The sequence below is a fragment of the Pungitius pungitius genome, chromosome 15 (assembly GCF_949316345.1).
Source record: "Pungitius pungitius chromosome 15, fPunPun2.1, whole genome shotgun sequence".
NCBI classification, from domain to species: Eukaryota; Metazoa; Chordata; class Actinopteri; order Perciformes; family Gasterosteidae; genus Pungitius; species Pungitius pungitius.
The window spans coordinates 7495172-7522489 of record NC_084914.1 but is presented as its reverse complement, the minus strand read 5'-3'; the positions used below and the strand labels follow the sequence as shown (position 1 = coordinate 7522489).

General features: G+C 44.5%; 2 protein-coding genes across 2 annotated transcripts in view; one reads left to right on the top strand and one right to left on the bottom strand.

The window, feature by feature from the left end:
- LOC119209550 (uncharacterized) overlaps nucleotides 1-22909 on the top strand; it is a 44625-nt gene extending 21716 nt beyond the window's left edge. The window contains exons 5-27 of the mRNA XM_062557854.1: nucleotides 916-1014; nucleotides 2653-2784; nucleotides 3722-3841; nucleotides 4260-4298; nucleotides 6501-6566; nucleotides 8040-8099; nucleotides 9994-10041; nucleotides 10264-10369; nucleotides 10849-11481; nucleotides 12654-12784; nucleotides 13183-13267; nucleotides 17047-17269; nucleotides 17466-17613; nucleotides 18301-18448; nucleotides 18531-18672; nucleotides 18807-18939; nucleotides 19415-19612; nucleotides 19746-19986; nucleotides 20357-20485; nucleotides 20567-20730; nucleotides 22249-22402; nucleotides 22510-22581; nucleotides 22711-22909. Of these exons, the coding sequence (XP_062413838.1) occupies nucleotides 916-1014; nucleotides 2653-2784; nucleotides 3722-3841; nucleotides 4260-4298; nucleotides 6501-6566; nucleotides 8040-8099; nucleotides 9994-10041; nucleotides 10264-10369; nucleotides 10849-11481; nucleotides 12654-12784; nucleotides 13183-13267; nucleotides 17047-17269; nucleotides 17466-17613; nucleotides 18301-18448; nucleotides 18531-18672; nucleotides 18807-18939; nucleotides 19415-19612; nucleotides 19746-19986; nucleotides 20357-20485; nucleotides 20567-20730; nucleotides 22249-22402; nucleotides 22510-22581; nucleotides 22711-22865 (3426 nt within the window). The 3' untranslated portion in view covers nucleotides 22866-22909. The remainder of the gene's footprint in view (nucleotides 1-915; nucleotides 1015-2652; nucleotides 2785-3721; nucleotides 3842-4259; nucleotides 4299-6500; nucleotides 6567-8039; nucleotides 8100-9993; nucleotides 10042-10263; nucleotides 10370-10848; nucleotides 11482-12653; nucleotides 12785-13182; nucleotides 13268-17046; nucleotides 17270-17465; nucleotides 17614-18300; nucleotides 18449-18530; nucleotides 18673-18806; nucleotides 18940-19414; nucleotides 19613-19745; nucleotides 19987-20356; nucleotides 20486-20566; nucleotides 20731-22248; nucleotides 22403-22509; nucleotides 22582-22710) is intronic.
- On the bottom strand, nucleotides 22818-27255 carry c8a (complement component 8, alpha polypeptide). The gene is made up of 11 exons (XM_037459536.2): nucleotides 27065-27255; nucleotides 26844-26952; nucleotides 26286-26433; nucleotides 26040-26187; nucleotides 25676-25865; nucleotides 25407-25589; nucleotides 24614-24854; nucleotides 24394-24525; nucleotides 24129-24286; nucleotides 23739-23964; nucleotides 22818-23333 (listed from the first exon to the last, which is right to left on the bottom strand). The coding sequence occupies exons 1-11, from the start codon at nucleotides 27172-27174 to the stop codon at nucleotides 23182-23184; spliced, it is 1797 nt and encodes a 598-aa protein (XP_037315433.2). The 5' UTR covers nucleotides 27175-27255; the 3' UTR covers nucleotides 22818-23181.
- Nucleotides 27256-27318: the final 63 nt, after the last annotated feature.

The window sequence follows — 27318 nt, the reverse complement described above, 5'->3', positions numbered from 1 at the left end:
TCCACCCATTCCCTCTTTATACTCCCCATGTCTCTTGAGGTCGTCTTTCTGTCCTTTAAAAAGCCGTTTATGTACGTAAACATGGATGGATATTTTCACCGTAAACATCCTCCCGGAAGGGGCGCAGCTTTGTGTGACCTGCTATGGCTTGAGTTATAAATATTAGCTCATGCTTGGAGGGCAGCTGACATACATGAAAAGGTTGACCACTCGTCAGTGTCACTGGGCCTGCAGGTTGTCAGACGTAGTCGGCGCTTTCTTCTCCTCGCCCCCCCCCCCTCCTTCTGTTCTCCCGCAGGCTTTAGTTCCGCGAAAGACATGCCAGGCAAACGCCTCGCGTCAACTAAAAGACGGTGGAAATGTTAATTGTTGTCTTTTTTCAGGGCTGAGAATATAAGAAAATGGGGAGCTGCTGAGATCCGCCAGGGAAAAAAAAAAGCACTTCAAAGGCTGGACGGGCTGTTTAGTCAGCACCACTTGAAGTTGTCGGGGACGAGTGGGTTGGTCAGCGCTGCGATCTATGGTGTCAGCAAAATCTCACCTTATTGTTGTGTTAGCTGGCACTTGTGCATGTCACGTTGGAGTGCAGTCTACCTACTTCAAGAAGAGGGAAAGAGGGAAAAAAAAGGGCTCTGGGGAAGAAAAAAAATCCGGCCGCAATAATAATAAGACTCGCTGCACAATTCGACGTGCGAATTCCTCTGAGAGTGAAGCTTCAAGAAATGGCACTTGAAAGAACACTCTGTCCTATCACACCTTATGTAACTCCTGTCGCCCTATTCCCCCCCCCCCCCCCCCCTGAATCTCTTCCACCATCTCACAGCGTCACACTCACCTGAGTCGGAAAACTGTGTCACTTGCTGAGCTCGTATCCTTTCATCTCCACGTGTCGTTTTTTCCTTTAATCTCCTGCAGGGAATGGCTTCCTCGGCGCGTTCCAAAGGGGAGCACAAGCAGAGAGTGTTCTTGACGGTCTCTTTCGGCGGGATCAAGATTTACTGCGAAAGATCAGGGGTGAGTAGCATGTCGGCGAGGAAGGCCTCCGCCAACTGCTGTCCCGTGGAGCCACAGCACAGGACATCCAGAGGGCAGACGCCCGGCAGGGCTCGGTTCACGCCATGTTGTTAGCCTGCCTGGCGCTGCTGACATGTTAGTTTTTTTACTGCGATATACTTGAAATACTTTGCAAAGCTCCAAACTGTCCATGCAAAAATGAGCATCTTGCATGCTTTTCCACCGGGCAGTTTGCCATTTATTAAGATTCAACCTGGCAGCTTTCAATTACAGGTCTTCCGTTTGATATTTGAGTAAAAGTGATTTAACACCCCGGTAAGATTAGTGGTGTGAGCGATGCTGTGGTGATGTTATGAGACGGGCTGCTTCCGCCTCCATCCTGGCTTCCATCCCTCTGGTGGACTCGGAGGCCTGCTGTTTCATTACAGGATGATGGAGGGGCTCGGGCTCTCCCCCCGTCCTGCGGCGCAGTGTTGGCTGGATAGGCCCACTCTGCTCATCAGCGCTAACCGATAATTAGCACTCAGTTCCACCCCTTAATGATCATTGCCGCTAATGCTAATTACACCGCGGCTCCACCTCAGCTGTAGAGCTAAACTGATAATTAAGCGGCTGTCTTTTTGTCCCACGGCTGCCGACCCCCGCGCCACCACCACCAAACAGGGGTCTACCCCCCCCCCCCCCCTCCCCCCAAAAGAAACACCCATCTTTGATAATATCTCGTTTCGATATGACTGGTGGTGATAGTGGTGACGTCTTTAGCCGGTAATGAAAAAGAACATTAAGCCTCCAGCCACCACTAGTCAGCTCACCAGCTTTTGACAAGCTCATTTGTTGTTTTGGAAATCATGCCCCCTAATGCTTCTCATTTTATTTACTGATTACTGGCAGTGAATAACGTTCCGCATTTAATATCCCTCTTGAGTTGGGCACGCAGCGTCAGCAAGCTTTTAGATGGAAATACTTTATGTGAAGCTGACTTGATTCTCTGCAGCATCGAGTGGACTAGTCATGTTAGTTTAGTATTATACGTTAATCTGAGGCGTTAGTAGCGACACTCCCCACTAAATAGTGGTTAATGTTAAAACGAAAATACCTCCTCAAAGCTTAAGCTTATCTCCCATAATTCTGGAGTGGTAGCAGAATTACTCCCAGTGTGTGCATGGGTGCATATTTATGTTTTGTTAGCGTTTTGGGAGAGGACGGGCGGGTGGGGGGGGGGGGGGGGTCTATTTTAAATATTAACTGTCTATAAAAACAGAATATCATACTCATATCAAATATGAACATGAATGAAGAGGTACAACCGAATCTGAGAGAACATCACAAAACAAACATCATGCTGCTGGATTATAATTTCTGCAGGAACTAAAGTATAAATGTAGTACTGTGTCGGCATTGAACCCCCTTGAATCTCTCCTCCCTCTGTACTGAGTAAGTTGCATTTGGCTCAACATTATGCAAATATGTTTAAAGTAGGTTTGTCCCACTTTTCGTGCTAAGACACTGAACAGTTCTTCTACTGGTAAAATATTTGAAACAGCAAATGAAACAAGACAAAGACTCGATTGTGTGAAAAACATATTTCAGTAGACCCACATGCTCAATGCGGTAACACTTACCATATTTGCCATACAGGTGCTCATGCATCACCACTCTGTCCACGAGATCAGCTACATCGCCAAGGACACCAGGGACAACCGGGCCTTTGGCTACGTCTGCGGGAAGGAGGGCCACCATAAGTTCGTGGCCATCAAGAACGCACAGTCGGTAGGTACTTTTCCCACAGTGCCACAGCTATCGAAATGCTGTTGTATTCAAGTCCAGGTCAGGTATCAAGACCTTTACGGCAGTGCCAAAACAAGTCAAAAGATATTTTATAGCCAGGTCTTTTGTAAATTTCTAAAACTCTCCATGCAATGTATACAGAGGGTCTAACAATTAACAATTCGCGCTTTGCAGCCGTGCAGCTGTGCAGCCGTGCAGCTGTGCATCTGGGAAGCTGTGCGATGCTTTCTTGATTAAAATTGGAAACCTGAGTGTTTTTGCATTCAAGTCTCAAATCAAGTTTATAGGCAGTCAAGCCCTCATTTCTGACTCAAGTCCAAGTCTCAGGCCCACAGATGGGCCCTCTTTTGTTGAATCATAAATCTTGAGCGGTAGCTCCACTGGAGGATTGTAGGAAACATAAATAGTGGTGTTGATGTGATGTGTACTGCAGGACACTTCAGTAACACATGCATGAGATTGCTTTCGATTTGTTCATTTTAAAAAGTAAGATCTACGAAATTGCTCCCAATATTAAAATGCACACCTCGATTTCTCGTTTCAACCGCATTATTTTCAGTTCTGGTGTATTTACACCAACAGACCAGATAGATAGCTGTTTAATTTGTCATCAATACTAACCATTCTTTGCTGTGCTGATCTTGTTTGCTTTTGACAAGGTAGGAACCAAACATCTTTGTATTCTGCAGTCGCATAATCTATTCTAAGTGAGTTGGCCGACTAAAATAACATGAATAGTTGAATAAATGCATAGTAAAATAATAAACAAATCATAAAAGTCCATCGCCATAATAAAACCCATTCATTCAATTGTTGTTCCCCGGCTTCTCTTTTTTTTTAATGTCCATTTCCTCTCATTTCTTGCTTCCTGCTACTTGATTTTCCACGTTCTCTTCTGGCTCTCCTTCCTCTCATGCAGGCGGAGCCTCTTATTATTGACCTGCGCGACCTCTTCACGCTCATATACGACATTAAACAGCGCGAGGAGATGGAGAAGAAGGCCCAGAAGGACAAACAGTGCGAGCAGGCCGTCTACCAGGTAGGACGGCACATTGCTGCTTTTTCCTTTTAGTAGTTCCCAGGCGAGATCACACATTGTGACTCGGCCAGCAATTCATTCGCACAACAGAAATCTTCACACTCTCAATCTAAATATAATGGAAATGCAACAGGTTTAGATGCTTTTTCTGTCGGGGGGTTGGGTATGTGTGACAGGAAATGTTGGTCTTGCTGTGTGTTTGATATAGCCAATGACGGTTTCATTAAAAACCCAGTGTGAGCGTGCAATTATGTTTGCCGGCAGGAAAGGATGCACTGAGATGAATGTAATCTCTTTTTATTTCATGTTGCTTTTTGTCCAGCCATTTACTTTCTAATGAGACTCTAAATTTCGGCTGCACTCTGTTACTGATGGAAAACGAAATATGTTATCTGCCTTGTGTCCCACCATTACACAGACCATCCTGGAGGACGAGGTGGATGATCCAGTTTACCAGGTAGGTCCGTGGGCTCACGAGCAGGAAGGAAACACTGCTGACCTCGATGCTTTTGTAGCTTCACCGATGCTGTTTTCACTCTTAAAGCTTGGAATAAAAAGAAGAAGAAGAAAAAAAAAAGCGATTAATCATGAATTTTAATATCCCCTCCAGTCACTGATCTGCTTGAATTAATGATTCATTATGTTCCCGCCATTCCAGTAATACACAGCAGACTATCCTAGCGGACAGTTTTGTTCAACCATTCAACTCCCATTTGCCAGTGCAGTATTGTAAAACCATATTTTTTAAGTTGATCCGTGTCAATGTTCTGATTTCTTCCAAAGGCCCCCCCCCCCCCCCCGACTGATTGTTACCCCCCTCCCTCCTTTCTGCCCCGTGCATTTATTTGGCCGTACGTGTTTTCTTCTCTGTGTTTGCTCACACTGAATACAGACAGCGCTAACTCTTACTCTGAATGCTATGTTCAGCGGTCCGTCAAACCACCTCACAGATCACCTCTGTTCTTTGCTCTCAACGTGTGTGTGTGTTGCATAAAGTCATTCCATTCGCAGCCACCGATTGTGTTGATGTTGGTTGACAAAAGTCCAGACTGTGGCCAGAAGGAGTACTTTTGGACATTTTCAGAAATACACTAGTTCTTCGACTGTAGTGCATTTGCAGTAAATTTGGAGCTGGAGCCAGCAGCCGATTACCCGAGCTTAGCATAAAAAACAGCAAACGGGGGGGAAACAGTTCGCTTTGTCCGTCCAAAAGGAACAAATCCACCAACCAGCACCTCATCTGATCTTCGGTACTTGATTTTGAAACAGTTTTACCTGTTGACTGAAATTGTTTTGTTTGTCCAAATTAAGTCGTTCTTTTTGTTTTCATTACAACATTCCAGTCAGATTTGTATTTTTAGTCTTTGAAGCATTTTGAGTATTTTTACAGCTGCCGCTGTCGTTGTTGCGTACTGTTGCCGTGGTTACAGGTGTCGTTCTCATCTGTCACAAGATTAGTGGTAAAGGCACTGTTTACACACACACGGTGTCGGTGTTACACAACAGACTGATTCTCCTCGGTAACTAGACTTTTCATTTTTATTTCCATTAAAATTCGACTGTTTGAACACAACCACTAAGTCTCCGTCGTTCCTAGTCACCAAGCATGAGCCCGGACCTTCTCGTCACGTAAGAGCAGCTGATCATTCAGAATGTAATCTACTCACTTGGTCATTAAAGTTAAAGTTTATTTTCTGGTTTGAGATTTAGAAAAGAGGCGGAAACTTTAGGGAACGCAGCGTTACTTCTTTGGCTTCTCTTCTCTTCCCTTTTGTCAGTATGCTGCTTGCATGTTTTTGTAGTCTATCTACTTTTTTGTTGCAGATTCTTGTCTAATTCTGAGAGGATTAGAGAGTGATTTAATTCAGAAATATGTCTTCCAAGAAGCGGTAACGTCAGACAGCATTTCAGACGGAGACATAACGTTATTGAATGGAAGGCGCTTCGTACTGATGGAACCAGAGATGGTTTTTGAGATAAAAGCAGGTTACCCGATCACACTTTTTTCTAGTCATTAGGTGATTTGTCCATTCGTCCGTCCTTCACTTTGTCGTTTGTAATTCCACCTTTGTTTATGTCATGAAAATGAGTGGTGGACTCAATCAAACAGAGCCCGTCTGTTTCCCTGTTTCCCGTCTCAATGCTGAACCAAGCTAAGCAGCTCCCGGCTCCAGCGACAAAAATGAGAAGAATCGTATTTCCAAAAAATGTCAAACTATTCTAATAAATTAAGATTCATAAAGGCGTTTATTAACATCGATCTGAAGCGTGTAATCTGACGTCTGGGTCTAAGAGGTGGAGCATCATATTGCTGATGTTGAAGTGAGACCTCCAGCTGAGAGCTCCACATTGCCTTGAATTACTGCCTGACCTATTCTACTTGTGCTCTTTCCTCTTCCCACCTCACTCTTTTTTTCTTTCTCTCCACATCTCCCCCATTTCTCTTTGCCGCGCTTTTTTTTTTTCTTTTTCTTTACAACCTTCATATTCGTGATGTCATTTCACTCCCCACTCGCCGCCATTCCACACGCTCCCCCGTGCTTTCATTTATTCTCTCCCTTGTTGTATTTCTCCTTTTTATATGCCAACCTCCCTCTCTGACTTCACATCTCATTATTCTCTGCACCTCTACGCCTTGCCCACTACTTCTGTTCTGTAGTACATAGTGTTTGAGGCTGGACACGAACCCCTCCGTGGCCCCCATTCAGAGGAGAGCGTATATCAGGTACAAAGACAAGCATTGCCCCCCCCCCCCCCCCTTTTTTCTTCTCCCTCTTCATACCCTGTGATAGATTATAATCGTTTAAGTACTAACGACATGACTTTATAGCTTCAAAGAAGTAAGAAGTTGCAAAGTGTTTTTTCTGGGGATTCAAAGATAGCTCAAAACACGGTTCCTCTTTTATCGGCTGAAGAGGCAAAGCCTTGTAGGAGAACAAATGAAGCTGTGAGTTTTATTGGGAGGTTCAAATTTAAGTTCAGTGGGATATCAATCCATTACTTCTTCAGTAACTCAAATTGATCCCCTGTTGGAAAAAGGAATATTAGCATGTCTTTTTCTGCAACGCATCAGTGCTAACCACAATGACAAACACAATGCGATCCCTGTAGCGTCTTCACGATGATGAACTCACATGTTTTGACAGTTGCACGCTTTTATTTGAAGCAGCTGCGTGAGATGATTCATTTGCATTAACGGTTACTAAATAAAGCTCTGATGCAGTCGATGAGAGAGCACACTAAACAATTAGGCAATCAATTAGATAAAATCGATTACATGCATCGGTTCCTCTGTGAATCCAACACAGAAAGGACAGATTCCCCACTACCAATGAAAACTGTTTATAATAGAGAGCCAATTACCAAATTAAAAATACTTTGAATAATAAATAAATATGACAGTAGTAAAAAAAAAAAAAAAAAACAGCAGCTTAATTTTTAATGTCTCAAACATCAGCAGAAGATCAAGGTCCGTTGGTCACCCAAAGGGTGCATACCAGGCTCCTTGCATCTCCAACACGTTGACCTTTCGGCTTTGGACCATTTGAAGGACACGCTAGGACTCCAGGGACCTCTGATTTGGTTTAATCCTATCCTCCCTCCCTTTCCTTCCCTCTTCCTCCTGCTCCTCTTTATGCTTCTCTGCATCTTGCGTTTCTCTGAAGATGAAAGATGCAGAAAGAGAGAGAGATTAATCACTTGCCATGCCATTTGATCTCAGAGTGAAACAAGATCAATAGACTTGGGGAAAACGTAAGGCAGAGTTAACCAGTCGAGGGAGCAATAGGGAAGACAGGCAGCGAGGTTAAGAGCAACAGATAGTTTAGAAAAATAAATATACAAAGGAGGCCAAATGTAGTCAGATGAACCAGTTGAGACGTACTGTTGCTGCATAACAATACGCTTTCTTAATACTCACAGATCCTACCGCTGGCCATTGTTTGCAATCAATATTGATTTTAGTAGAATTGATTCAACAACAAAAGCTGAAATATTTGCATAATTTCATTGCTCTAAAAAACAATTACGTCTTAAAAAAACAACTCTGTCGAAAATGATGCAAAAAGTTTCTTTTTCCTTCTATGCACATGTTTCAGCTCCTGTTTTTTTCTAAAATCCCAGCCTGTTAAAAATAAAACATAAAAAAGGTGTTGCTCTGTTACTTACTTACTTTCAATCGACCTCCAATCCAATGCAGGTCCCAACCAGTCAGCAGAAGGAAGGGATCTATGATGTCCCAAAACGGCATTTCATGACTGTAGGTGTTTTTTATTTTTTACCATTTGTTTCTTTACCCTTGCAAACCTCTCTTTAACATCGTCTTGAAGGAAGTACCGTAAGCCCCCCCCATTAACCGTCTCCTTGCGTATCACTTTCCCTTTCTGTATTTAACATTTTTTAATAGCCTAAAGGCCCTAAAATTGATTTTCTAATACCAGAACGACTCAGACAGGGTCTATGTCTGCACGCGCTTTTTGTGACGATGATGAAACAAAGCTACATTGGTCGTGGCTAGCCTGCTAGAAGAGATAAGACTAATTGATTGGTCAACCAAAGTCGGACATGTCAGTAATTTCACAGGACATTAGAGACGCAGGCTTCGTATCCAAAATCCAATCTTGTGCAGAATCTGAATAACGTCGTGACCAGATGGAGACGAAATCAGTCTGTTTTTCCCGTCCCTACGTATAGGGGGGCGGGGTGCTTTTTATCCAGTCTTCCTCAGAGGATGGGGACGAGAGGTTTGTAGGTGGGCTTTGGGGTGGAGCTGCATGCGGTGTAGTCGCGGGAAAAGGCCACCAAACACTCGCAGAAGCCGGACCCTTAATAGAATGGCAATGTATTTTGTTCAGAAAAAAACGGCACAAAAAACATTCATGACTCCACTCTCTTGCATCAAACTGATGATTATAAATCACCTCATCCTGGCAGGTTTTATCAGTTCTTCCCCACCATGTCGAATCGCCTATAAAACATTCATTCAAGCCTATTTCGCCAAACATTCACCCACAGACAATTTCCACGCAACTTTTGAAAACAGCCCCAGCAAAGTGCTTCTCTGCTCTCTGCTGTTTGTGTGCTTGTTGCTCAGCATATCAAGCAGATAAACTTTTCCGGTCCCCCCCCCCGTCCCCCCCTCCTCGCTATCTCACCCAAACAGCCCATGCCAGTATAAGTAGCAGCGCTTCCATATCTCTAAGTGTTACTGCTTGTCTGTTCATTCAGTTGGAGCTTTTTGAGAGCCTTGAGCTCCCCTGATGTGTGTCAGTGCCTGCAGGGAGAGACCTCTGTGTACAATGTTTACCTTTTTCTAAATTCAGACTCATTCTGTGACCCTCAATGGTTCCAAAGAGCCGTGCAAACTGCAATCCGCCATGTCCCGGCTTATTCGAGGAGGACATGACACTCTGTTAGAAGCAACACGGATTGCTGTAAATCCTCCTTTATTTCTTTTTTTCAGTACGAGTTTGTTCATGTATGTGTTTAGTTTATGCAAATCCGGCGTGTTGTGTGTGTTTTTGTGCTTTTTTTACTGTGACTCATTGTCTGCTTGTGCATGGCTCCAGAGTCATTTCATGCAACTTAGTCATTCCATAGAGTGTCCTCCATAGCCGCGCCCCCCTCTCCTTTAAATAGTTTGAGTAGAGGACAGAGGGGACCAGAGCAGGGGTCGCGTCTGCCTATAGGGTGAGGTGGCCTCATTGTCTCGGCTGGGTGGTTCCAGGAGCTTCTTCCTTTCATATATTTGATGAAATAAACACGCTCCTCTGTGTATGGATCTGCTCTCGGAGTGGAATCAGCATGATAAAGCGGCCCCGGGCTCTCACGGGGGCCCCTCCTGATTGGCAGACATAAGAATATCTAATCAGAGTCTGTTTTATAGGACTGAATAGCCTTTTACCCACTCAATTATAGCGAGCCATGAAAGATTCATTTTAGATCCATTTTCTGATAATGAAACGAGGGGATGGTTGTTTCTTGCCATCCACAGCACAAACTGCCTTTATGAATAAATTTCACTCCCCGCACCTACCCACCCATACCCTATCTGGAGATGAATTCAAGGTTTCATGAGTGTGCAAATCTCATTTTCGTGATGTATCACTGGATTTTGTCTCTCTTTCTCCCTCCCTCCATGGTTTGACTCGCAGAACATCAACCACTTTGATCTTTTCGGCGACATGTCCACTCCTCCCTCGGTGAGTGCTACAACTTGAAACCAAACCTCGATTCATTTTTTGTAATGGGTTGATAGAACTGCAGGGTAAAATAACATTATTTTATCTGTAATGCTGGGTCAAATCTAAATTACCTGAATTTCCGACAGCACTGAAGATTAAAGATAAATGTGCAGCATGGCGACTTTTAGGTGACTTTGAAAGTAGTGACATCTGTGTGTGTGTGTGTGCTTTGCCTACCAGATGCCCCCATCCCCCGCCAACACACTGGACCCTAGCAGGAGCAGCCGACAGCAGCAACACGCTGCTGAGTTGTACGCCCCCTTCAGCCCTACCTCCATGCCGTCAGGTAGCGGCACGCATTATTTTCCACAATGTGAAACATAAAATAGAACAAAGTGCTGGTGGGGGGTGTTCTTCTTACATGTGTAGTTTCTGAGAAGCCAAGATAGACTTTCACCACAGAGGTACTGAAAGGTGACGTTGCTTTAACGACAGATAAAGGTGATTTCGCATCATTTCAAGACAACGGCAAAATGAAGCGCAACCCGTCCACGATGACACGGCTTATGGGAGAAATGCTTTTTGGCAGCAGACAAGACATCTCAAATATTGTCCCAGAAAAAATCAAACAAGGAAATATTTCCAGTCAAATGCTTCGCTAGGTAACAGTAACAGAAATTGGACAAACAAATGAGTGTCATTAATTAAAAATGTCAAACAAGCCACAGCTGCAGGTTTGTCTCAAGAATGTACCATGATTCTAAATATGACTCCAGCTTTAATACCCCCGAATGAGTCCCTCTCCTCCTGTGGTTCCCGCTCCAGGCTACATGACCATGGGTCCGGTGCAAGCCGCCCAGTGGGCGCAGCAGCCGTTTCCTGCCCAGGCCCAGACTCTGGCCTTCCCCGTGCAGGGGCCCCTCCAGGTCGCTCAGGTCCTCCCCGGTGGTCAGCCAGTCATCTGGAGCCAGGCCAACATTTTCCCCGCCACTCAGCAGCAGTGGGCGGCCATGGCAGCCTACATGCCTGCCCAGGCCGTGGGCGTGGGAGGGCACGCCATACCAGCTGCCATGCTCCAAGGCCTAGTACCCATTACCACCATGTGCCCCCAAGCCTGCGACGTATCGGCCCCCTCCTCCGCCATCACCAGCCCCCAGCACACGGCCGACGCAGCCCTTCTCGAGAGGCAGCTGAGCCTGGGCCTTGACTCCGATGCCGGCGAGGGCCCCTCCACGTCAGGAGCCGGAGGAGCAGGTGTGGGATCCGGCGTGGCGTCTGCTGGGGTGAGCAGGTGCGGGACCCCGGGCCTCATGAGCGTACCGGACACACTGGTCTGCGGTCAGCTGCTGCCACCTTCGGCTGCCGCGGCCCAGGAAGAGGAAGAAAGCTGCAGCGACCTTGATCTCTCTAGGATGACCTTGAGCCCAGGGACGTCCACATCACCGTCTACTGAATCACGTAGGTGTCCCCAAGTGTTGTTTTCCATCTTGCTAAACCTTCATCTGTGCCACTTAATTTGAAAAGCATTTCAAAAAACACACTGGATATATATATATATATATATATATATATATATATATATATATATACAATCTATATATAGCTTGTTGTCCCTATGGATGGCAGTGTCCCAGTCTGGAATACTTCAACATCTATCCGATCTATTGCCCTTCTTTCTATTGTGTACCGGCGTCCGTTGTTCCCAGGTAATGTATCCCACCTGACCAGTGACCCCTTTCCTCCAGCGTCACCAGAATGTTCGCATTTGTAGTTCTGAGGGAGATTTTCCAAATGTATTGAATAGAAGAAACCTTTTGTGTACAGATCACACCAACGTAGTAAGAATCCCCACAAAATTAAACATAGGACATGTAAACATTTAGCACTGCGGAACTGCAGGTGTTACGAAACAGACCCGCGTCCCTCAACCATGGAGGACAGGACAGACGACACAAACACACGAGGAGAAAGAGAGAAGGACAACATGCACAAAGGGAGAATGATACAAGGACAACATCCGCACAAGGGAGAAAGATACACGGGAAGAGGCTCAATCTGCAGAAATCCAGATCCAAACATCTGGAATGAGGCACAGCTTGGAGGCTTGTTGGCCAGCAAACACACACACAGGGTTACATGCAGTGGTTTTCAGAAGGTTTATCATATTCAGGACCTAGAGATGTATGCTGTACATATATATATATCAAAGAATAAGGAACCTAAAAGATGGGTTTGTTGTCAGTGTCAGACCATGTAATGTCCATATCAATATTATTTCAATGTAATAGAGGCCTCTGACCTTTTAACTGTAGCAACAGAAAGGGGCGCTTTGTTCTGACAGGGGACAGCGTTGAATGAATAACATGGTTTAAGGACATCCGACAGGTATGAAAGGGCGCGCATGTTAATAAAGTTTTGCTTTGTTTAACAATGTGCAGAATACAGAAGGTCAGGTATTTGTGTACAAATAAAAGTAAGAAGAGTAACGTGCGAATGCAAAGGTCTGGATTTGAATGCAATGCTCCTCAGGATACGATATGCCTGTTAACAGCTTGATGCTAAAAATCCGTAAAATCCCAATTTATTTCCTCCGGCTGTATTTACTGAACGTTTGCTATTTCCTCTCCCAGCAGCATCCACTCCAGCCCCTCAGCAGAGCTCGTCTTCAGACTGCCCCCCCTCCCAGGCCAGCGACGCCCCCGCAGATCACTCCCCCGTAGACCCCGAGGGCAGCTGCAGCAACGCCAAGGAGGAACAATCGGTGAGCTCCACCCCGCTGGGTCGATAAGATTCAACCGGCTCGACGCGACGCTCCACTCTGTTAGTGTCACAGAGATGATCTGTTCCCAAGCACACTGCATGTAATCACACACGTCGGTGTCACGTGATTAATATTGCCAAATGGGATTGATTTTTCATTTATTTTTTGTAAGTAAAATGTCAAGCCAATTAAAAATGAAAGGTCGAAAATGATTAAAGTGTCTTGATTAGATCATAAGGTACAATCACATGTCACGGTAATTTTCCCAAATGTTTCACGGAGGTTTTGCGAGTATGCGAGAGAAGAAATAGCCACGTCCTCGATGCTGGAGGATAACCGATTTTGCCGAAGCGTGACACGTGCAAAATAGAAATTCTACAGCTCTTTCTTTCTCTCAGGGCTCTGGTGTTGCAAGGTCAATCTCTCCGGCACCCAGTGGAGATCCTGATTCTTCGCAGGATCAGACCTGTCCACAGGAAGACAGCTAGAGAACCACGACAAGCTAGTGGGTATGCTTCACAGTCCCCTTCTCATCTAAATGTCTGGCTTTTACATATCCACCACATTCACTTTCGTCCATTTGTTTCCCCAACACCCCTCCCCCACACTTTTTTGTTGTGACCCGCCCTATTCGCTTTATGTTTGCATTTGTCTCATTTCCCCTCACCAATGAGGGGTTTAGCTGCCACTTGGGAAAGAGCCCTGGTTTTAGTTCAGTGTTCGCTGTCATGATGCCTTCCTCTATTAAACCGAAAGCGAAAGCCAGGGAAGGCACACAGCTGTCACCTGGTGGATGGATTTGTAACTGCAGCAGTGCAGCTTCCTGATTTACTCAACTGGGTTTGTCTTTTAGGGAATGGAAGCTCAAGGCCAAGACAGAAGCTCACGAGAAAGAGACAAAGAGAAGGGTGATTGACTGTGAACAGCAGCGTCTCTCACAGATGGATTACACAGATTTGTTCTGTTTTTTCAAACTTTAAAGGATATTTTGGCAGTTCCGTAATAAGCTGGCTGTCGTAGGATCTGCTCTCCTCCAGAGGCCACATATTCTACTCTACTCCTCAGCATGACAACCACACTTTGGCTTCATCGTTCAATGAAATGACCTTTCAGCCAGGAAGTGACGTTTGATCTTTGGCCGAAACCCACAGCAGGAGGCGACTGCAGCCTCCTGTAGCGGATTAAAGCGTTCACACCTGTGAGGATACATTAAACGGACGCGGTGAAGCTGATGCACTGATGATGCTAAATTCAAATTTCTTTTTTTTGGGGGGAACCTTTCTGCGGGGAGCAGCGTGTATGTGGTTGACCTTTCTTCGACCGCCACAAGCCAAGACTGCGCCCAGCGGACACATTTGCTAAATGGTCTCAAAGTGTTGCTGTTCATCCACTTGCATGAACGGACTTAATGTGGATTCAGCCAAACACAGGTTCTCTGCAGCTTCCTTCTACAACTGGAACGGACAAACAAAAAACAACAACAACAACAACAAAAAAACAGGTTTTGATTTCTCTTTTCTTATTTTATAAGCTGTGAATTCTTAGTTGATGACGGCGAGTCGTTAGAGGTATCGAAAGGACTTTAAGGCGTACTTAAGAGGAAACTTTGCCAAACATCTATTTTGTAAATAAGAATCTGCCCGGTCCCCGATACCTGAGCCTCGGTGCCATAAGATAGCTCTTTGCCTCTTGGATGCCAACTACCTGTGTTTCTCTCAAGCAATGCCCTACCAGCACCTCCATTTTTGACGTCTGGATGTTTGTTTTGCTTCTGCAGCCGTTTCTTTTTGAATTTGCGAACATATCCTTGTTTCTGTCCGGTTGTTGAGATTTGAACTGTGAATCTGTGTTACATGGTCATTCAAAAGCCTGCTGTACCTGTCTCACTCACGTTTCGAGCTTGGACGAAAGGAAGGGAGCAAAGAATCCTAATACTCCTTCAAGGTTTCAGGTTTTTCTATTTAGTAAATAGGAGGCAGACTTTACTGCATTTTTTTGTTTTTAGATATTTTACATTTCCAGCTGAGGTCGTATTGTTTACAATTTGCCTCTTTGAATCATATCGCTGTTTTGTTTCTTCGATGATATAAAGCAAAGTAAGTCCACACTGGCTTAATAACCTTGAGCTTGAAGACAGTAGAGAGCATTTCTATGCCTTATCAGGTTTGTTTTTGTTGTCCAGTCACTGTTCTTGTCGGGTCATTTGTAAACAGTAAACAGGTCATCGTTGTAACTAAAGCACTTGGGCGTATTGTAGGTCTGCTCCACTGAATCAAAATGGTCAAAAGGAAAGGCAACTTTATATAATATGAACCATAGAGATATCAATATAATCTGCTAGTCTTACAATAACAAATGGTAACTGTTCCCTGCTTGTGTAAGAAAAATGAGAAATAGTCCAAAATATTTTGTAAATTTTATTTATGGAATTACGAGTTGTCATGAAAAAAAGGACTTTTGTACGTCTATGACTACCCCATACACTGTACCCATGCCACTGTTCAGTCACAAATAAAATATCATGTGATTCCCACCTCTCAGCTCGGCTTTTTCTTTCCTTAAAGCGATTCCTTCGTTGAACCTTTCTGTAAAGGTCACGACCGCAGCCAACAGAGGCTGCTCTTCTCAAACTAATCCTGCGGCGATCCTCCATGCAGTCGACCCCTGCCCCCAGGGCAATGGGATTTGTCACTGACCATTTCTTCCTCTTTTTGTATTGATTAAATTGCTTAATAATTAAACATTATTCTAAGCAAAGAGTATCAAAAGTAAGTGCTCATTATAACAATCACCCCCTAAACCTAGTTAATCAGTTTAAAGTGGTAAAGGGGAGCTAGTTTGGCCCCACCTAAAGAGTCACAAGATTAGTCGTCTATAGATGATTAATGTGTTGGAAAGTAAAAGAAATATAAAGTTTTGCTGCACATATTTATTTTCTTTTTGTTTGTAGAAATAGTGTAACATTTAACCAGTTATTTTACTGATATCATCTGAGACGGTTAGAAAAGAACTGCTTAAAACTCACACACTTCTGCTTTTTGTAACGACTAAAAAGGAGCAAAACCTCTTCATCATTATGTTTAAGAAGCTTCAGCTGTGAAAGAAAGTTAATAGAAACTACAGTTATGAGTAGTTTAGTAGTTGCTTACTTTTCACCTCTCCTAACCTTACAATCATAGATCAACTAATCACATCCCACTGTGCATCCTCCAAGGACAACTTATATGAAGATAGTGTTTGTTATGATTCTGAGTCATGTCAGTAATAGCAGTATGTGTACCAGTTATTAGGTTAACCCTTCTGATTACAACACAGGGTCGGTAAACATCAGTGGAGTCCATCGATTGTGTCATTCAGTGAAATCCAAAAGCAGTCAAGGTGAACAAAGTTTAAAGGTCAAAAATGGAATCGTTTATCTCTAAACACTAAATTTGCTTCATAACAAAGCCGCCATTTTAAGCATGTGTTTTCTTTTCATTTCCAATTGATCCCATTTCTACAATTTACACACAAGTTTAAATAACCGAGAATACTTCCACTTCTTCTGTGGATGAATTCTTTGCAGTTTTAACTATTTTCTTCCACATTCTCTAAATCATTGACTTTATCCATCTGACTCGTGGTGAGGAGCCATTTTCACAGAGATTTATTGGAGCAACACACACTCAAATAAACCAAGCTCTTTTCATCAGAAAGACACTTACAATCCGATGAAATACCACGTTTTTACTCTTTGATCATTCGATTGAGTCGAACCCTCCCCCTCTGTCCTAACTGCGTAACTACCTCCCCGATGTTTTCCCATTATTCTCCCCCTTCACTAGCCCCCCACTTCGGGTATGTTGATGATAGCCTGGCTCCCTCATTCTTGTTGTTTGACCCTATCTCGCTAGCCCCCCTCTCTTCTGTCTCCTAGCGCCTACACACACACACACACACACACACTCATGAGACCTTTTCCCCACTGCTAGTGTCCCTACACTATCTCTTCCTGGGCTTTTGCCACCCTCTTCTGTCTCTATATCTCTACGACCTTGTGTCTTATTATGTCTGTCGGTGGGCCTCTTTCTAGCTTCCCCTCTCGCTCTGTCCAACTGTAAATCATCTATAGCCATATTCCTACTTACACAATGAGATGGAAGTTATTCTAACACGAATAAATGGAATTGGACACATTTTCCCTCTACAACACAAACCTGATGTCATACCTGTGTGTTCATTCAACGCTGACACAAAACCTAATCCCACAACGCCTTGTTAAGTGGCACAGACGCCTGCAGTCTTGTGTGTTCAGTTCCACTTCTGGGTCTATTGCGGCACTGAGTTCATGTGCAGGCCAGTATTGATCCGTGTGTGTTTACACAAGAGAGCTGAGCAGTGTCTTCTCCTCGTTCACTGTCGGGCGCGACACACAACCATGCTTCCTGTGGTGGGCGCACTCAGGTTCCAGTGCTGTCTGCTCAGTGTTACTTTGGTGCTGCTAAGGTAGGAGTTGCATTTGTTGGATTGGTTATCGATCGCTGATATTTAAATGTCCAACACGTTTTTATTTTGCTTTGAAATCCTCACTAAATCCTCTCTAATCTCCGATTACCTGCATTCTCCCAGAATCCAATCTGCACAGACAGGATTATTTTTGAGAAAAAATATGTGCCAGTACATAAATGCTACTTTGTCCCAGTAATGTTGGCGTGACGAAAGCGAACAACGGAGAGCCCGGTGCTCGCGAGGCTCGGTCGGCGGGCGCTCAGGTGGTCGTTCATCCCGTCGACTGCGTTTTGTCTGAGTGGAGCTCGTGGTCACGTTGTGACACCTGTCAAAAAAAAAGGGTAAGTGTGGTAATACCAGACTGGGGAACGTCACAGCTTTGGTACATGGAATTGTTGGCCCATCAGGACACCAATATAATCTGTTATTTTTGAAGAACATTTTTTGGAAGTAGGCCGCGTAGGGCCTGTTGCTGAGAGTTTGGTATCACGCTCCCATTTTGGTAAATAAAAAGCAGAATTTTTACACAATTAATATGTAAATTAATAAAATAACAAAACATGGGGGGATTCCTGCCCCGCTATTTATTGTTCAGGTCAAGTTATTTTGATATAAACGTCCACAAATAACTGTTAACTTGCCAATCTAGCAAATATCATCAACCCTGAAGTGAAAAACTGTGAGTCTAATACCAATGTCCATGTTATAATAAATAAGATACAGATAGGTATTGTGAGCCGATCGGGCAGACTGAGGCATCCGACATGCTGACTCTTGAGAGCCGTTTTTCTGTGGGCTCCTCTGCTGGCAAAGGTCTCAGCTGATGTACTTCAGCGCTCTATTTCATCCACTTTACAAGGAGGGGGGGATTAATAACCTTGACATGACAAAGTGAAAACAGCCCTCTAATGGGATTTCGCCTGTAATAGTTCCCTGCAGCAGTTTCTACCACCTTCCTTGGGTAGAGGCGAGCCTTCCCCCGTGTTTCTCCAACCGTTTGTGTGTCCGTCCTCCTCAAACCCTTCCAGTTTCGCTATGCCAAACTGGACCAGCCATCCCAGTTCGGAGGGCAGCCGTGCAACTTCCACGGCAAGGAGGAGGAGGCCTGTGTTGTTCCAGCACGCTACACCTGTGACAGTGTTCCTGTGTGCGAGGGATTCCTCTGCAGCCAAACAGGTATCTCCCACATCCGGCCCCAAATATGGGTTTTACGATGTTTTCGGGAAAAACATTCCTCCTCCTCCTCGCTCTCCGTCAGGCCGCTGCATCCCCAGAACTCTGCAGTGTAGCGGGGAGGACGACTGTGGGGACATGTCGGATGAGGCCGGCTGTAAGAACGTCCCGAAGCCCTGTAGGTCGGAGGCTGAGGAGTATTGGGGAATCGAAAACCTTGCCAAAGGGTGAGTCCCCTTTTTCAATTAGCCCCGCCATGTGAGTCCCGGTTGTGCTTCGGGGAGGTAGATGCACCAAAAGGGTTGCTCTCCTCGTATCAATCTGCCCGCTGTTAACGCCGCGGCTGCTACTTATCTTTCAGAATCAACATCTTGAACAGTAAGCTGGAGGGAGTGGTGCTGGATAACAGATACTACGCCGGCAGCTGCTTGCCGCACTACATCGAGGATGTCAGATTCAGGAAGCCTTACAACTTGCTACATTACACGTTGCAGGTGCGTTATGAGCTTTCCATGACAGTTTATAAGAGGGTTACTGAGTAGCTATGCAGTAATATCTTTAGTAATAGATCAGAAAACATGTGAAAAGACAGCCAGGGAATTTCAAACAGACTCCAGAGAGGAAATAATTTGCATGTGAGTCCTGTAATGGATTACCAACATGTGCATCTGCATTAATTGAAATGCAGCCAACCTGCAAAATTACAATTTGTTCTTATTAAGTGTTTAGAACTATTTTAAAAAACATAATAAATGTGTTGTTAATATTACTCCTAATTGGAACCTACACGCTCTTCATGAAGGGTACTTCATTAGAAAGTGTGGGTGTATTTTCTTTGCGTTGGCTGCATCTTTCATCTCATTCCTCAATTTGCTATGATATGATGACTGTATGTTAATTGCTCATCAATATGGTTCTGCTAATTACATACTAAAAAGGAAATAAATGACAGCTCCCATGTGTTTACAGACAAAAGGCTCGTATGATTTCACAATGCAGTCTTTTGAATCATACAAAGACTACAAGGACCACACCCTGAAAGAGCGCCACACCCAAACCTCTTTTTCCTTTGGCATTGCCGTTCCAGGCGTATTTGAATTTGGCTTTAACTTCAGTGACGACAAATATTCAAAAGCCGAAAGGAAGATTCGCCGTGCTTCTAGCAAGGTGAGATGTCTTTTCTCCACCCCTCTTTACAACCTATTGATATCTTTAAAAACAAATATATTCAAATATCTGCAATTTTAACCTGAAAACGATGAGGTACTCATCACCTGACTTGCACCGATTCGTCTCCCAGACCAACAGCTTTGTGAGGGCCAAAGCAGAACTGGAATTGGCCCAGTACATGTTGAAGTCCAACGACTTGATTCTTCACCCTGAGTTCCTGCAGCGTCTGCGCTCCCTGCCACAGACTTACGTCTATGGGGAATACAGACAGATCTACATGGACTACGGTACCCACTACATCACAGAGGCAGCCCTCGGAGGAGACTATGAATACACCGTCATCCTGAACAAGGAGAAGCTCGAGAAGACAGGTAATGCTAGCGGGCGTTAAAACTGAAAAAAGGGGGAAGAGGGGGGGGGAGGCTGTGTTCAGTTCCTTCAATTTCCTGCACGTTGCAAGAATGCATAAAGCTAATTACTAGGGTCAGATACTTGGGTACGGCAGTGACATCATCTACATTCTGTCTTCTCGTTTCTCTGACACAGACACCCAGTAATAATTAGCCGTCAAGACAAATTTCCCTGTGTGTAATTTAAGTGTCAATCAATGGCTTCTTATTCAGATTCTGAGAAAGAGGTGATAATTAACAACGCAGTGAAATGTCTACCTTCATGGATTAGTATATACTGATGATGACGTTGAACGGCTGTAACCGCTCCCTGGCTTCCTTTTTTTTCTAGATTATTCTTTGGACGACTATAAGCGCTGTACTCAGGCGGGCCTCAAGGTCGGGGCCAACATAAAAGGTGTTTACGTGTCGGCGGGGTTTCACGGTGGATCCTGTAATGGCCTGCTGAATGAGTTGGGAGGTGAGGTGACAGATGTCCTGCTAAATATGTTCTGTTTGGCACCGATGCGAAAACTCATGAGGTCATTGGGTCTCTCCCCAGAGGACACGGCGCACGGCAGCATGGTGGAGGACTTTGTGTCCGTTGTCAGGGGCGGGAGTAGTGAGTCCATCACTGCGTTGGTGTCTAAAAAGCTTCCCACCCCGGAGCTGATGGGGCTCTGGGGCGAGGGCGTACGTTTTAACCCTGACTTCATACGAAAAACAGTGAGTTTCTCCGTCTTGAGCTTAATCCTGTGATTTGCGTCTTGCTCCCACATAATTCTCTTTAATCTACACTCACCGGCCACTTTATTAGGTACCCCATGCTAGTAACGGGTTGGACCCCCTTTTGCCTTCAGAACTGCCTCAATTCTTCGTGGCATAGATTCAACAAGGTGCTGGAAGCATTCCTCAGGGAGTTTGGTCCATATTGACATGATGGCATCACACAGTTGCCGCAGATTTGTCGGCTGCACATCCATGATGCGAATCTCCCGTTCCACCACATCCCAAAGATGCTCTATTGGATTGAGATCTGGTGATTGTGGAGGCCATTTGAGTACAGCGAACTCATTGTCATGTTCAAGAAACCAGTCTGAGATGATTCCAGCTTTATGACATGGCGCATTATCCTGCTGAAAGTAGCCATCAGAAGTTGGGTACATTGTGGTCATAAAGGGATGGACATGGTCAGCAACAATACTCAGGTAGGCTGTGGCGTTGCAACGATGCTCAATTGGTACCAAGGGGCCCAAAGAGTGCCAAGAAAATATTCCCCACACCATGACACCACCACCAGCCTGAACCGTTGATACAAGGCAGGATGGATCCATGCTTTCATGTTGTAGACGCCAAATTCTGACCCTACCATCCGAATGTCGCAGCAGAAATCGAGACTCATCAGACCAGGCAACGTTTTTCCAATCTTCTATTGTCCAATTTCGATGAGCTTGTGCAAATTGTAGCCTCAGTTTCCTGTTCTTAGCTGAAAGGAGTGGCACCCGGTGTGGTCTTCTGCTGCTGTAGCCCATCTGCCTCAAAGTTGGACGTACTGTGCGTTCAGAGATGCTCTTATGCCCACCTTGGTTGTAACGGGTGGTTATTTGAGTCACTGTTGCCCTTCTATCAGCTCGAACCAGTCTGGCCATTCTCCTCTGACCTCTGGCATCAACAAGGCATTTCCGCCCACAGAACTGCCGCTCACTGGATGTTTTTTCTTTTTCGGACCATTCTCTGTAAACCCTAGAGATGGTTGTGCGTGAAAATCCCAGTAGATTAGCAGTTTCTGAAATACTCAGACCAGCCCTTCTGGCACCAACAATCATGCCATGTTCAAAGTCACTCAAATCACCTTTCTTCCCCATACTGATGCTCGGTTTGAACTGCAGGAGATTGTCTTGACAATGTCTACATGCCTAAATGCACTGAGTTGCCGCCATGTGATGGGCTGCTTAGAAATTAAGTGTTAAAGAGCAGTTGGACAGGTGTACCTAATAAAGTGGCCGGTGAGTGTATGTCTTAGTTTCCTGTCTCCCACAATCTCTTATGACATCATCATAATTAACACAACATCTAAAGCAATGATGTTGCTCGTTGTTGGCACCAGGGTGGGTACAGTTTCAAACACGACCTATGCGAATAGGCTCAAGGTTCAGCCCTTGTGTTGCTCGGCCCCATCGAAGGAGAATCACTTTTGACGCTACAAAAAAAACTGGTCTAGCGGTGACGTCAGTTTCTCATTAGACGCGGCCGCTGTTTGAGCTGGTGATCTCCAGAGACTTCACCCATCACGCCACCCTGAAGATGAACCTGAAGAGAGCGCTGTCAGAGTACCTGGCCGAGGCCAGTCCGTGTCGATGTGCTCCGTGCCACAACAACGGAGTGGCCGTTTTGAGAGGTGCGATGACACGTTTTTGTCTCTTTCTTTTCTTTGACTTGTTCAACAGGCCACGACGTGACTTTGATACCGGTAGAGGCAATGATCATCTCCATCTCCCTCAACAGGCACCAGGTGTAACTGCGTGTGTCCCGTCGGCTACTCTGGACGAGGCTGTGAGATCACTAGCAGGCGAAAAGGCAAGATCTAAAGATCCCAAATACGAAACTGTGCATTCAACTTAACGCAGTTCATTTCTTTCGTCGCACATAACACATGCAGAGATAGTGCCGCATCAACACGGGAACTGACGTGGCTACTTTTAACAGAAATAGCCATTGAAGGCAGCTGGAGCTGCTGGGGTGCATGGTCATCCTGCAGTGGGGGAACAATGGCGAGGAGTCGACAGTGTAACAACCCGGCGCCCAGCGAAGCAGACCTGGCATGCAGAGGACTGACGCATGAGACAACTGAATGCTTTTAGTATCTGAATGATGATTAAAAACCCCTTGTTGAAAATAGAAGTTTGAGGTGGGGTGACTTTGTTTTTTTTCTGTCTTTAGATTAATAGTTTGACTTAAACCAACTAACACTCCTAACTATAGAGCTGCCTCAAGCACTGACCTGGATTCAGCCTGTTACTCAAATTTTAAATTCACATAAATGATCTTCAGTTTTACTCCTCAGACAGATAAACAAACAAAACAAGCACAGGATAGTGGAGCATTTTTATTCATTAGAAAACAACTGTTTTATGTCCACTTAGCCCTCAACAGCTTCACATTGAAACCAGCGTGACTTTAACAGCGTTGAGTCTGAGAGGAGGAGCCGACGCAGGTCGTTCCACCACCATCAGGAGCAGGGTTAGCACAGGTTCTTGTCCGAGTCTTCCTCCTTGATGAGCAGGAGGACCAGGCCCCCCAGCATGACCACGACCCATCTGTCTGCGTGTCTGTTCAGCAAAAATCAAGGGGCTTTTCGGTATAACAAACATATGAAATAAATGTTTATATTTGCATTAAATCACATCCTTTTTAAGGTTTTTATAGCTAACAAAGGTACAGTATGATACATTTAGTTATTTATGAATTATAAAAGCCCAAATTGTTTGTTGAACAGACCTTTTTGTTGAGCTCATTTTACTTTTTACGCCCCTGTATGTACTTCACAAAACAAGACTTGGAAGTATGACACCACCTGGATGCAACATTGTGAATTACTAAAAAGAAACAAATGACCTCAGGCTTAGGACGGAGGATGGTTGGCTTAGCTCAGCTCAGCTTAAAGCCATGAAGCAGGAAGAAGGAGCTTGATTTCAGTTTAATTTCTTGTGTTCACCTCCGCTACCTTTACTCACCTCTCCTGAGAGTCTCTTCACAGGCCTCTCCCTGGTAGCCTGGCTTACAGATGCATTGGCAGGACGTCCCGGTGAGGACAGGGATGCCGTTGTGCCTGCAGGGGGCGCAGCGACAGGCGTCAAACTGCCACTGATACTCATCCCAGGCCCTCTCCATGTTGGCCAGTCTCGCACCTACATGGCCAGCGGCTGTGCTGAGGCGCACGAGCTCATAAATTGGCATGGTCTTCGTCGCGAGGGATGTAGGACAGAGACAGGAAGGGATAAAAAGTTAATACACCAGCGCAAGCTCAACAGCAGTGCGAGGTCAAGAATCCAGGAGTGAACCATCGACATTTTGTTTTTTATTCTGTTTTAGAGGATGTCGTGTCAAACTCTTTCCAAAGTCACCTCATATTCGATGAGTGTTGGGTTGTATTTGAGGGACGCCCCCCAGTTCCTGTAGGTGTCGGGGTTCCTGATAGCCAACAGGCCAGCGCTGCTGTGTGTGACTCCCCCTTTCACTAGATGGACAATGTCCACAACCTCGGCTGAATCAGAGTCAGCGGCTGGAAAAGAAAGGACAAGTTCTGACAAGGCGTTTCTGCAACAATCATTCATATCACTTTTCCGTTCAATTGAAATTAGTTACCAAGAAAGCAAAAGAAACTCTCACCTTTTTGAAAACTTCCTGTCTTTAAGCAATGTTCCCCACTCAATTTGAGTCCTGCTGTTACATCGCTGGAAAGGGGAGGGCTCAAACCAATAGAGGCACCGATGCAACCACCAGCTTGTTTAGCATCAATATCTGTATGAGATGAAAGAGAAGTGAATAAAGGTCACTTGGCATTACAGTTCCAATCAAATGACTTTGATCAATTAACTTGAAAGCCCACTTGATTTTGCCATTTCCGTTTTGTTGAGAACCACGACATATTCAAGAGTTCCTCCCATTGTTCCGTCTGTGACGTAGTGGGTGCCAAATGTGTTGAAGAAGTGGGAGTACGTCCCAAAATCATACTGCTCAGGCAGCTCCATTAGTGAAACGTAGAAATCTTCATGAAGCATCAACTCATTACTTCTCATTTTGAAGTGGGCTGTTTGCACTTTGGACCAAAGCCTAATAAACCCTAGATCCTGAAGACAAAAAGGCAAGTGTGTTCTTCTCAGAAATAGAAAAAATAATAATGAAAACAGTAACCTCAAACAATGTCTTCTCCACAGACACCCCAACATAAACACTGTTTAAAGGAGGTCAAAATCATGTTTGATACTCACAATTCCTAACCCTCATATTACTGTTAAATATTAAGCTAAGTTGAGAGACTGATAGATTAGCATAAGTAATGAAACCGGGGAAACCATAAAGGCATAATTCCTCAAATGCCAATTTAAATTTATCCGGCTCCTGGCTCTTGCGAAGGAAAAAACCCAACAGATTTTAAGATAACATAGTAAAATATATCTGGTCTAGTCTGTACAAAACAGATGCTGGAAGGCAGATTTAGTTTTTTTTTGACAGAGCCTGGCTTGGATTTTCCCTCTGTTTAGTATTCATAGTAAGCCAAGTTTCCATCTTATTTTCTAACTCCAAGGCGAGAAGCATATTTTATTTCCAAAATGCCAAAATATTTCTTTAAAGAACAACAAACAACTCTGACATAAAATAATCCATCAATAAAGCAATACCTGGCTTTGATATTGCGTTACGTTGTTGAGGAACTCCGATTCACTACTTCCACTCAGTCCCACTTCCACATAAGCGATCCCTAAAGTGACGCCGCCGTTGGAAGAATGCATGTCTTTCCTGGCTTTCAGCAGGCTCACAGCATCTTCAAAGTATTCATGCGAGCCCTCAGACGTAGCTTGAGCCTGTAAAGGGTGAAATCAGGTCACATTCTTTTTTAAATAAATGTTAAAAAAAAATCAAATAATAATAGTTAGCGCATTGAACATACCACAAACTGGTAGGTATGGTAGTTGTGAGGTTTCCTGTAGTTCTTTTCATCTTCATTGTAGTGCAGGTTCTCACAGAAAGCGTCATAAATGAATTTCCTCCATTCACCATTATAGACATATTCACACTTTCCTCCAAAGTAATTTGGGTCAAGCACTCGATCCACAAAGTCTCCAGTCAAGACGTTGTAGCTAGGCAAAAAAAATAAAAAATTCAAACTAAGCTATGAATAATTAACTTAGACATGTTTATATTCTTAAAGTTTGAAAGCAATCTGTTGATCAAAGAACACTGACGTGTATGCTGATTGAAACGATTTTGCACCACTGTCATGGCGTCTCAATGCCCCCGAAAGCTGTATTTACCCCTGAGTGCCGCGCTCAGCACCGGGGATCGGCAGTAAGGTCGAACACTTGTCGTCCCTCTGGTTGACGTCTTCACAGACCTCTTCGTCAGAAGCATCCTCGCAGTCTGATTCTCCATTACAGCGAAGGGACTGGCTGATGCAGCGCCCTAGACAGACAGAGAGAGGCGGTTTTACGCCTATGATGGAGGTGCGCAGGGAAAACACCGTCAGCTTTTAAGGGAATGTGCCGTTTGGTGGGACTTGCCTGTTCCTTGGCAGGTAAATCCCTCTCCACAGTAGTCTGTCACCACACACTGCGTTGTTACTGACGGACATGCCAGCTTTTCCCACAGTGACGCAACGCACTGTGTGCCACCAAACTGGGAGGGCTTCTCTATGCGCCGGAAACGGCCCTGAGACAGTTAAGTAAATCACGAGGGAGCTCTTAATATCCACCGATAAGTGTATTCCCTTATACCATTTTTGAGATTAGGACAGGACGACGTATAGGCCACACGCTATAATGTTCATAGTGATTCATATTGATTCAACAAATTGTATTTTCCATTTAAGTAGCTGTGCTACTTTTTATATTTACAGTCTACAATATATCCAAAGACAACCAAGAACTGCATTTTATTGGAGCAGAAGAGGAGAGTTTTGCTAATCCTTGTTCCCTTCAAATCTATTGATTATCTCCTTAATGTTTCGGTCTGACCTTTCAGACCAAAAACTGTCTGAACGCTTCATGTTTTGGAGAGGGTTAAAGTTTAAATTCCACATCTTTAAATGTGTGCAATTTCTTTAAAAAAAAAAGCATTACCTTTTGGTCTGTGCAGGAGTTACAGGATGTCCAAGATGACCAGGTCTCCAGTTGACAGTTGATGGGTGTCGGCCTGTTTACAGCTCTGGCCCTCCTTAACCCAGCCATACTGGGAACCAGAAGGGTACATTACAATCTATCTATTCTTTTTATACCTAACGTGCATAGGCAGAAACATTATCAAGTGTATTTAAGAGATGTTGAACCGAGGAATACTTCACCTGTAATCAGAAGGTTTCCACGGGCTCCTGTATGTATTCACAACAGGGATAAAGTTTGCAGACAGAAGCAGTGTGCATAGAGACAGAAGTAAATTAATAAATGTCTCCATTCTGTAAAAATAAGTTGCTAGTCCTAAGGATCAAAACACTCGTGTCGAGATTTCTACCACTGCAGTTTTGAGCAACGACTGTGAATGATTGATCAAAAGTAAACACATGCTCTTACAACAGTTCGGAAGGTTTTTTTTTTTAAC

Bases quoted from the DNA above. Each gene is read 5' to 3' on its own strand.
- c8a (XM_037459536.2), bottom strand. From the start codon at position 27,174: ATGGAGACATTTATTAATTTACTTCTGTCTCTATGCACACTGCTTCTG. The intron at 25,590-25,675 runs GTATGTTCAATG...CACCCTTTACAG, and splicing joins ACCATACCTACCAGTTTGTG to GCTCAAGCTACGTCTGAGGG. The intron at 23,334-23,738 runs GTGAGTAAAGGT...TTTGCTGAACAG, and splicing joins TGAAGAGACTCTCAGGAGAG to ACACGCAGACAGATGGGTCG.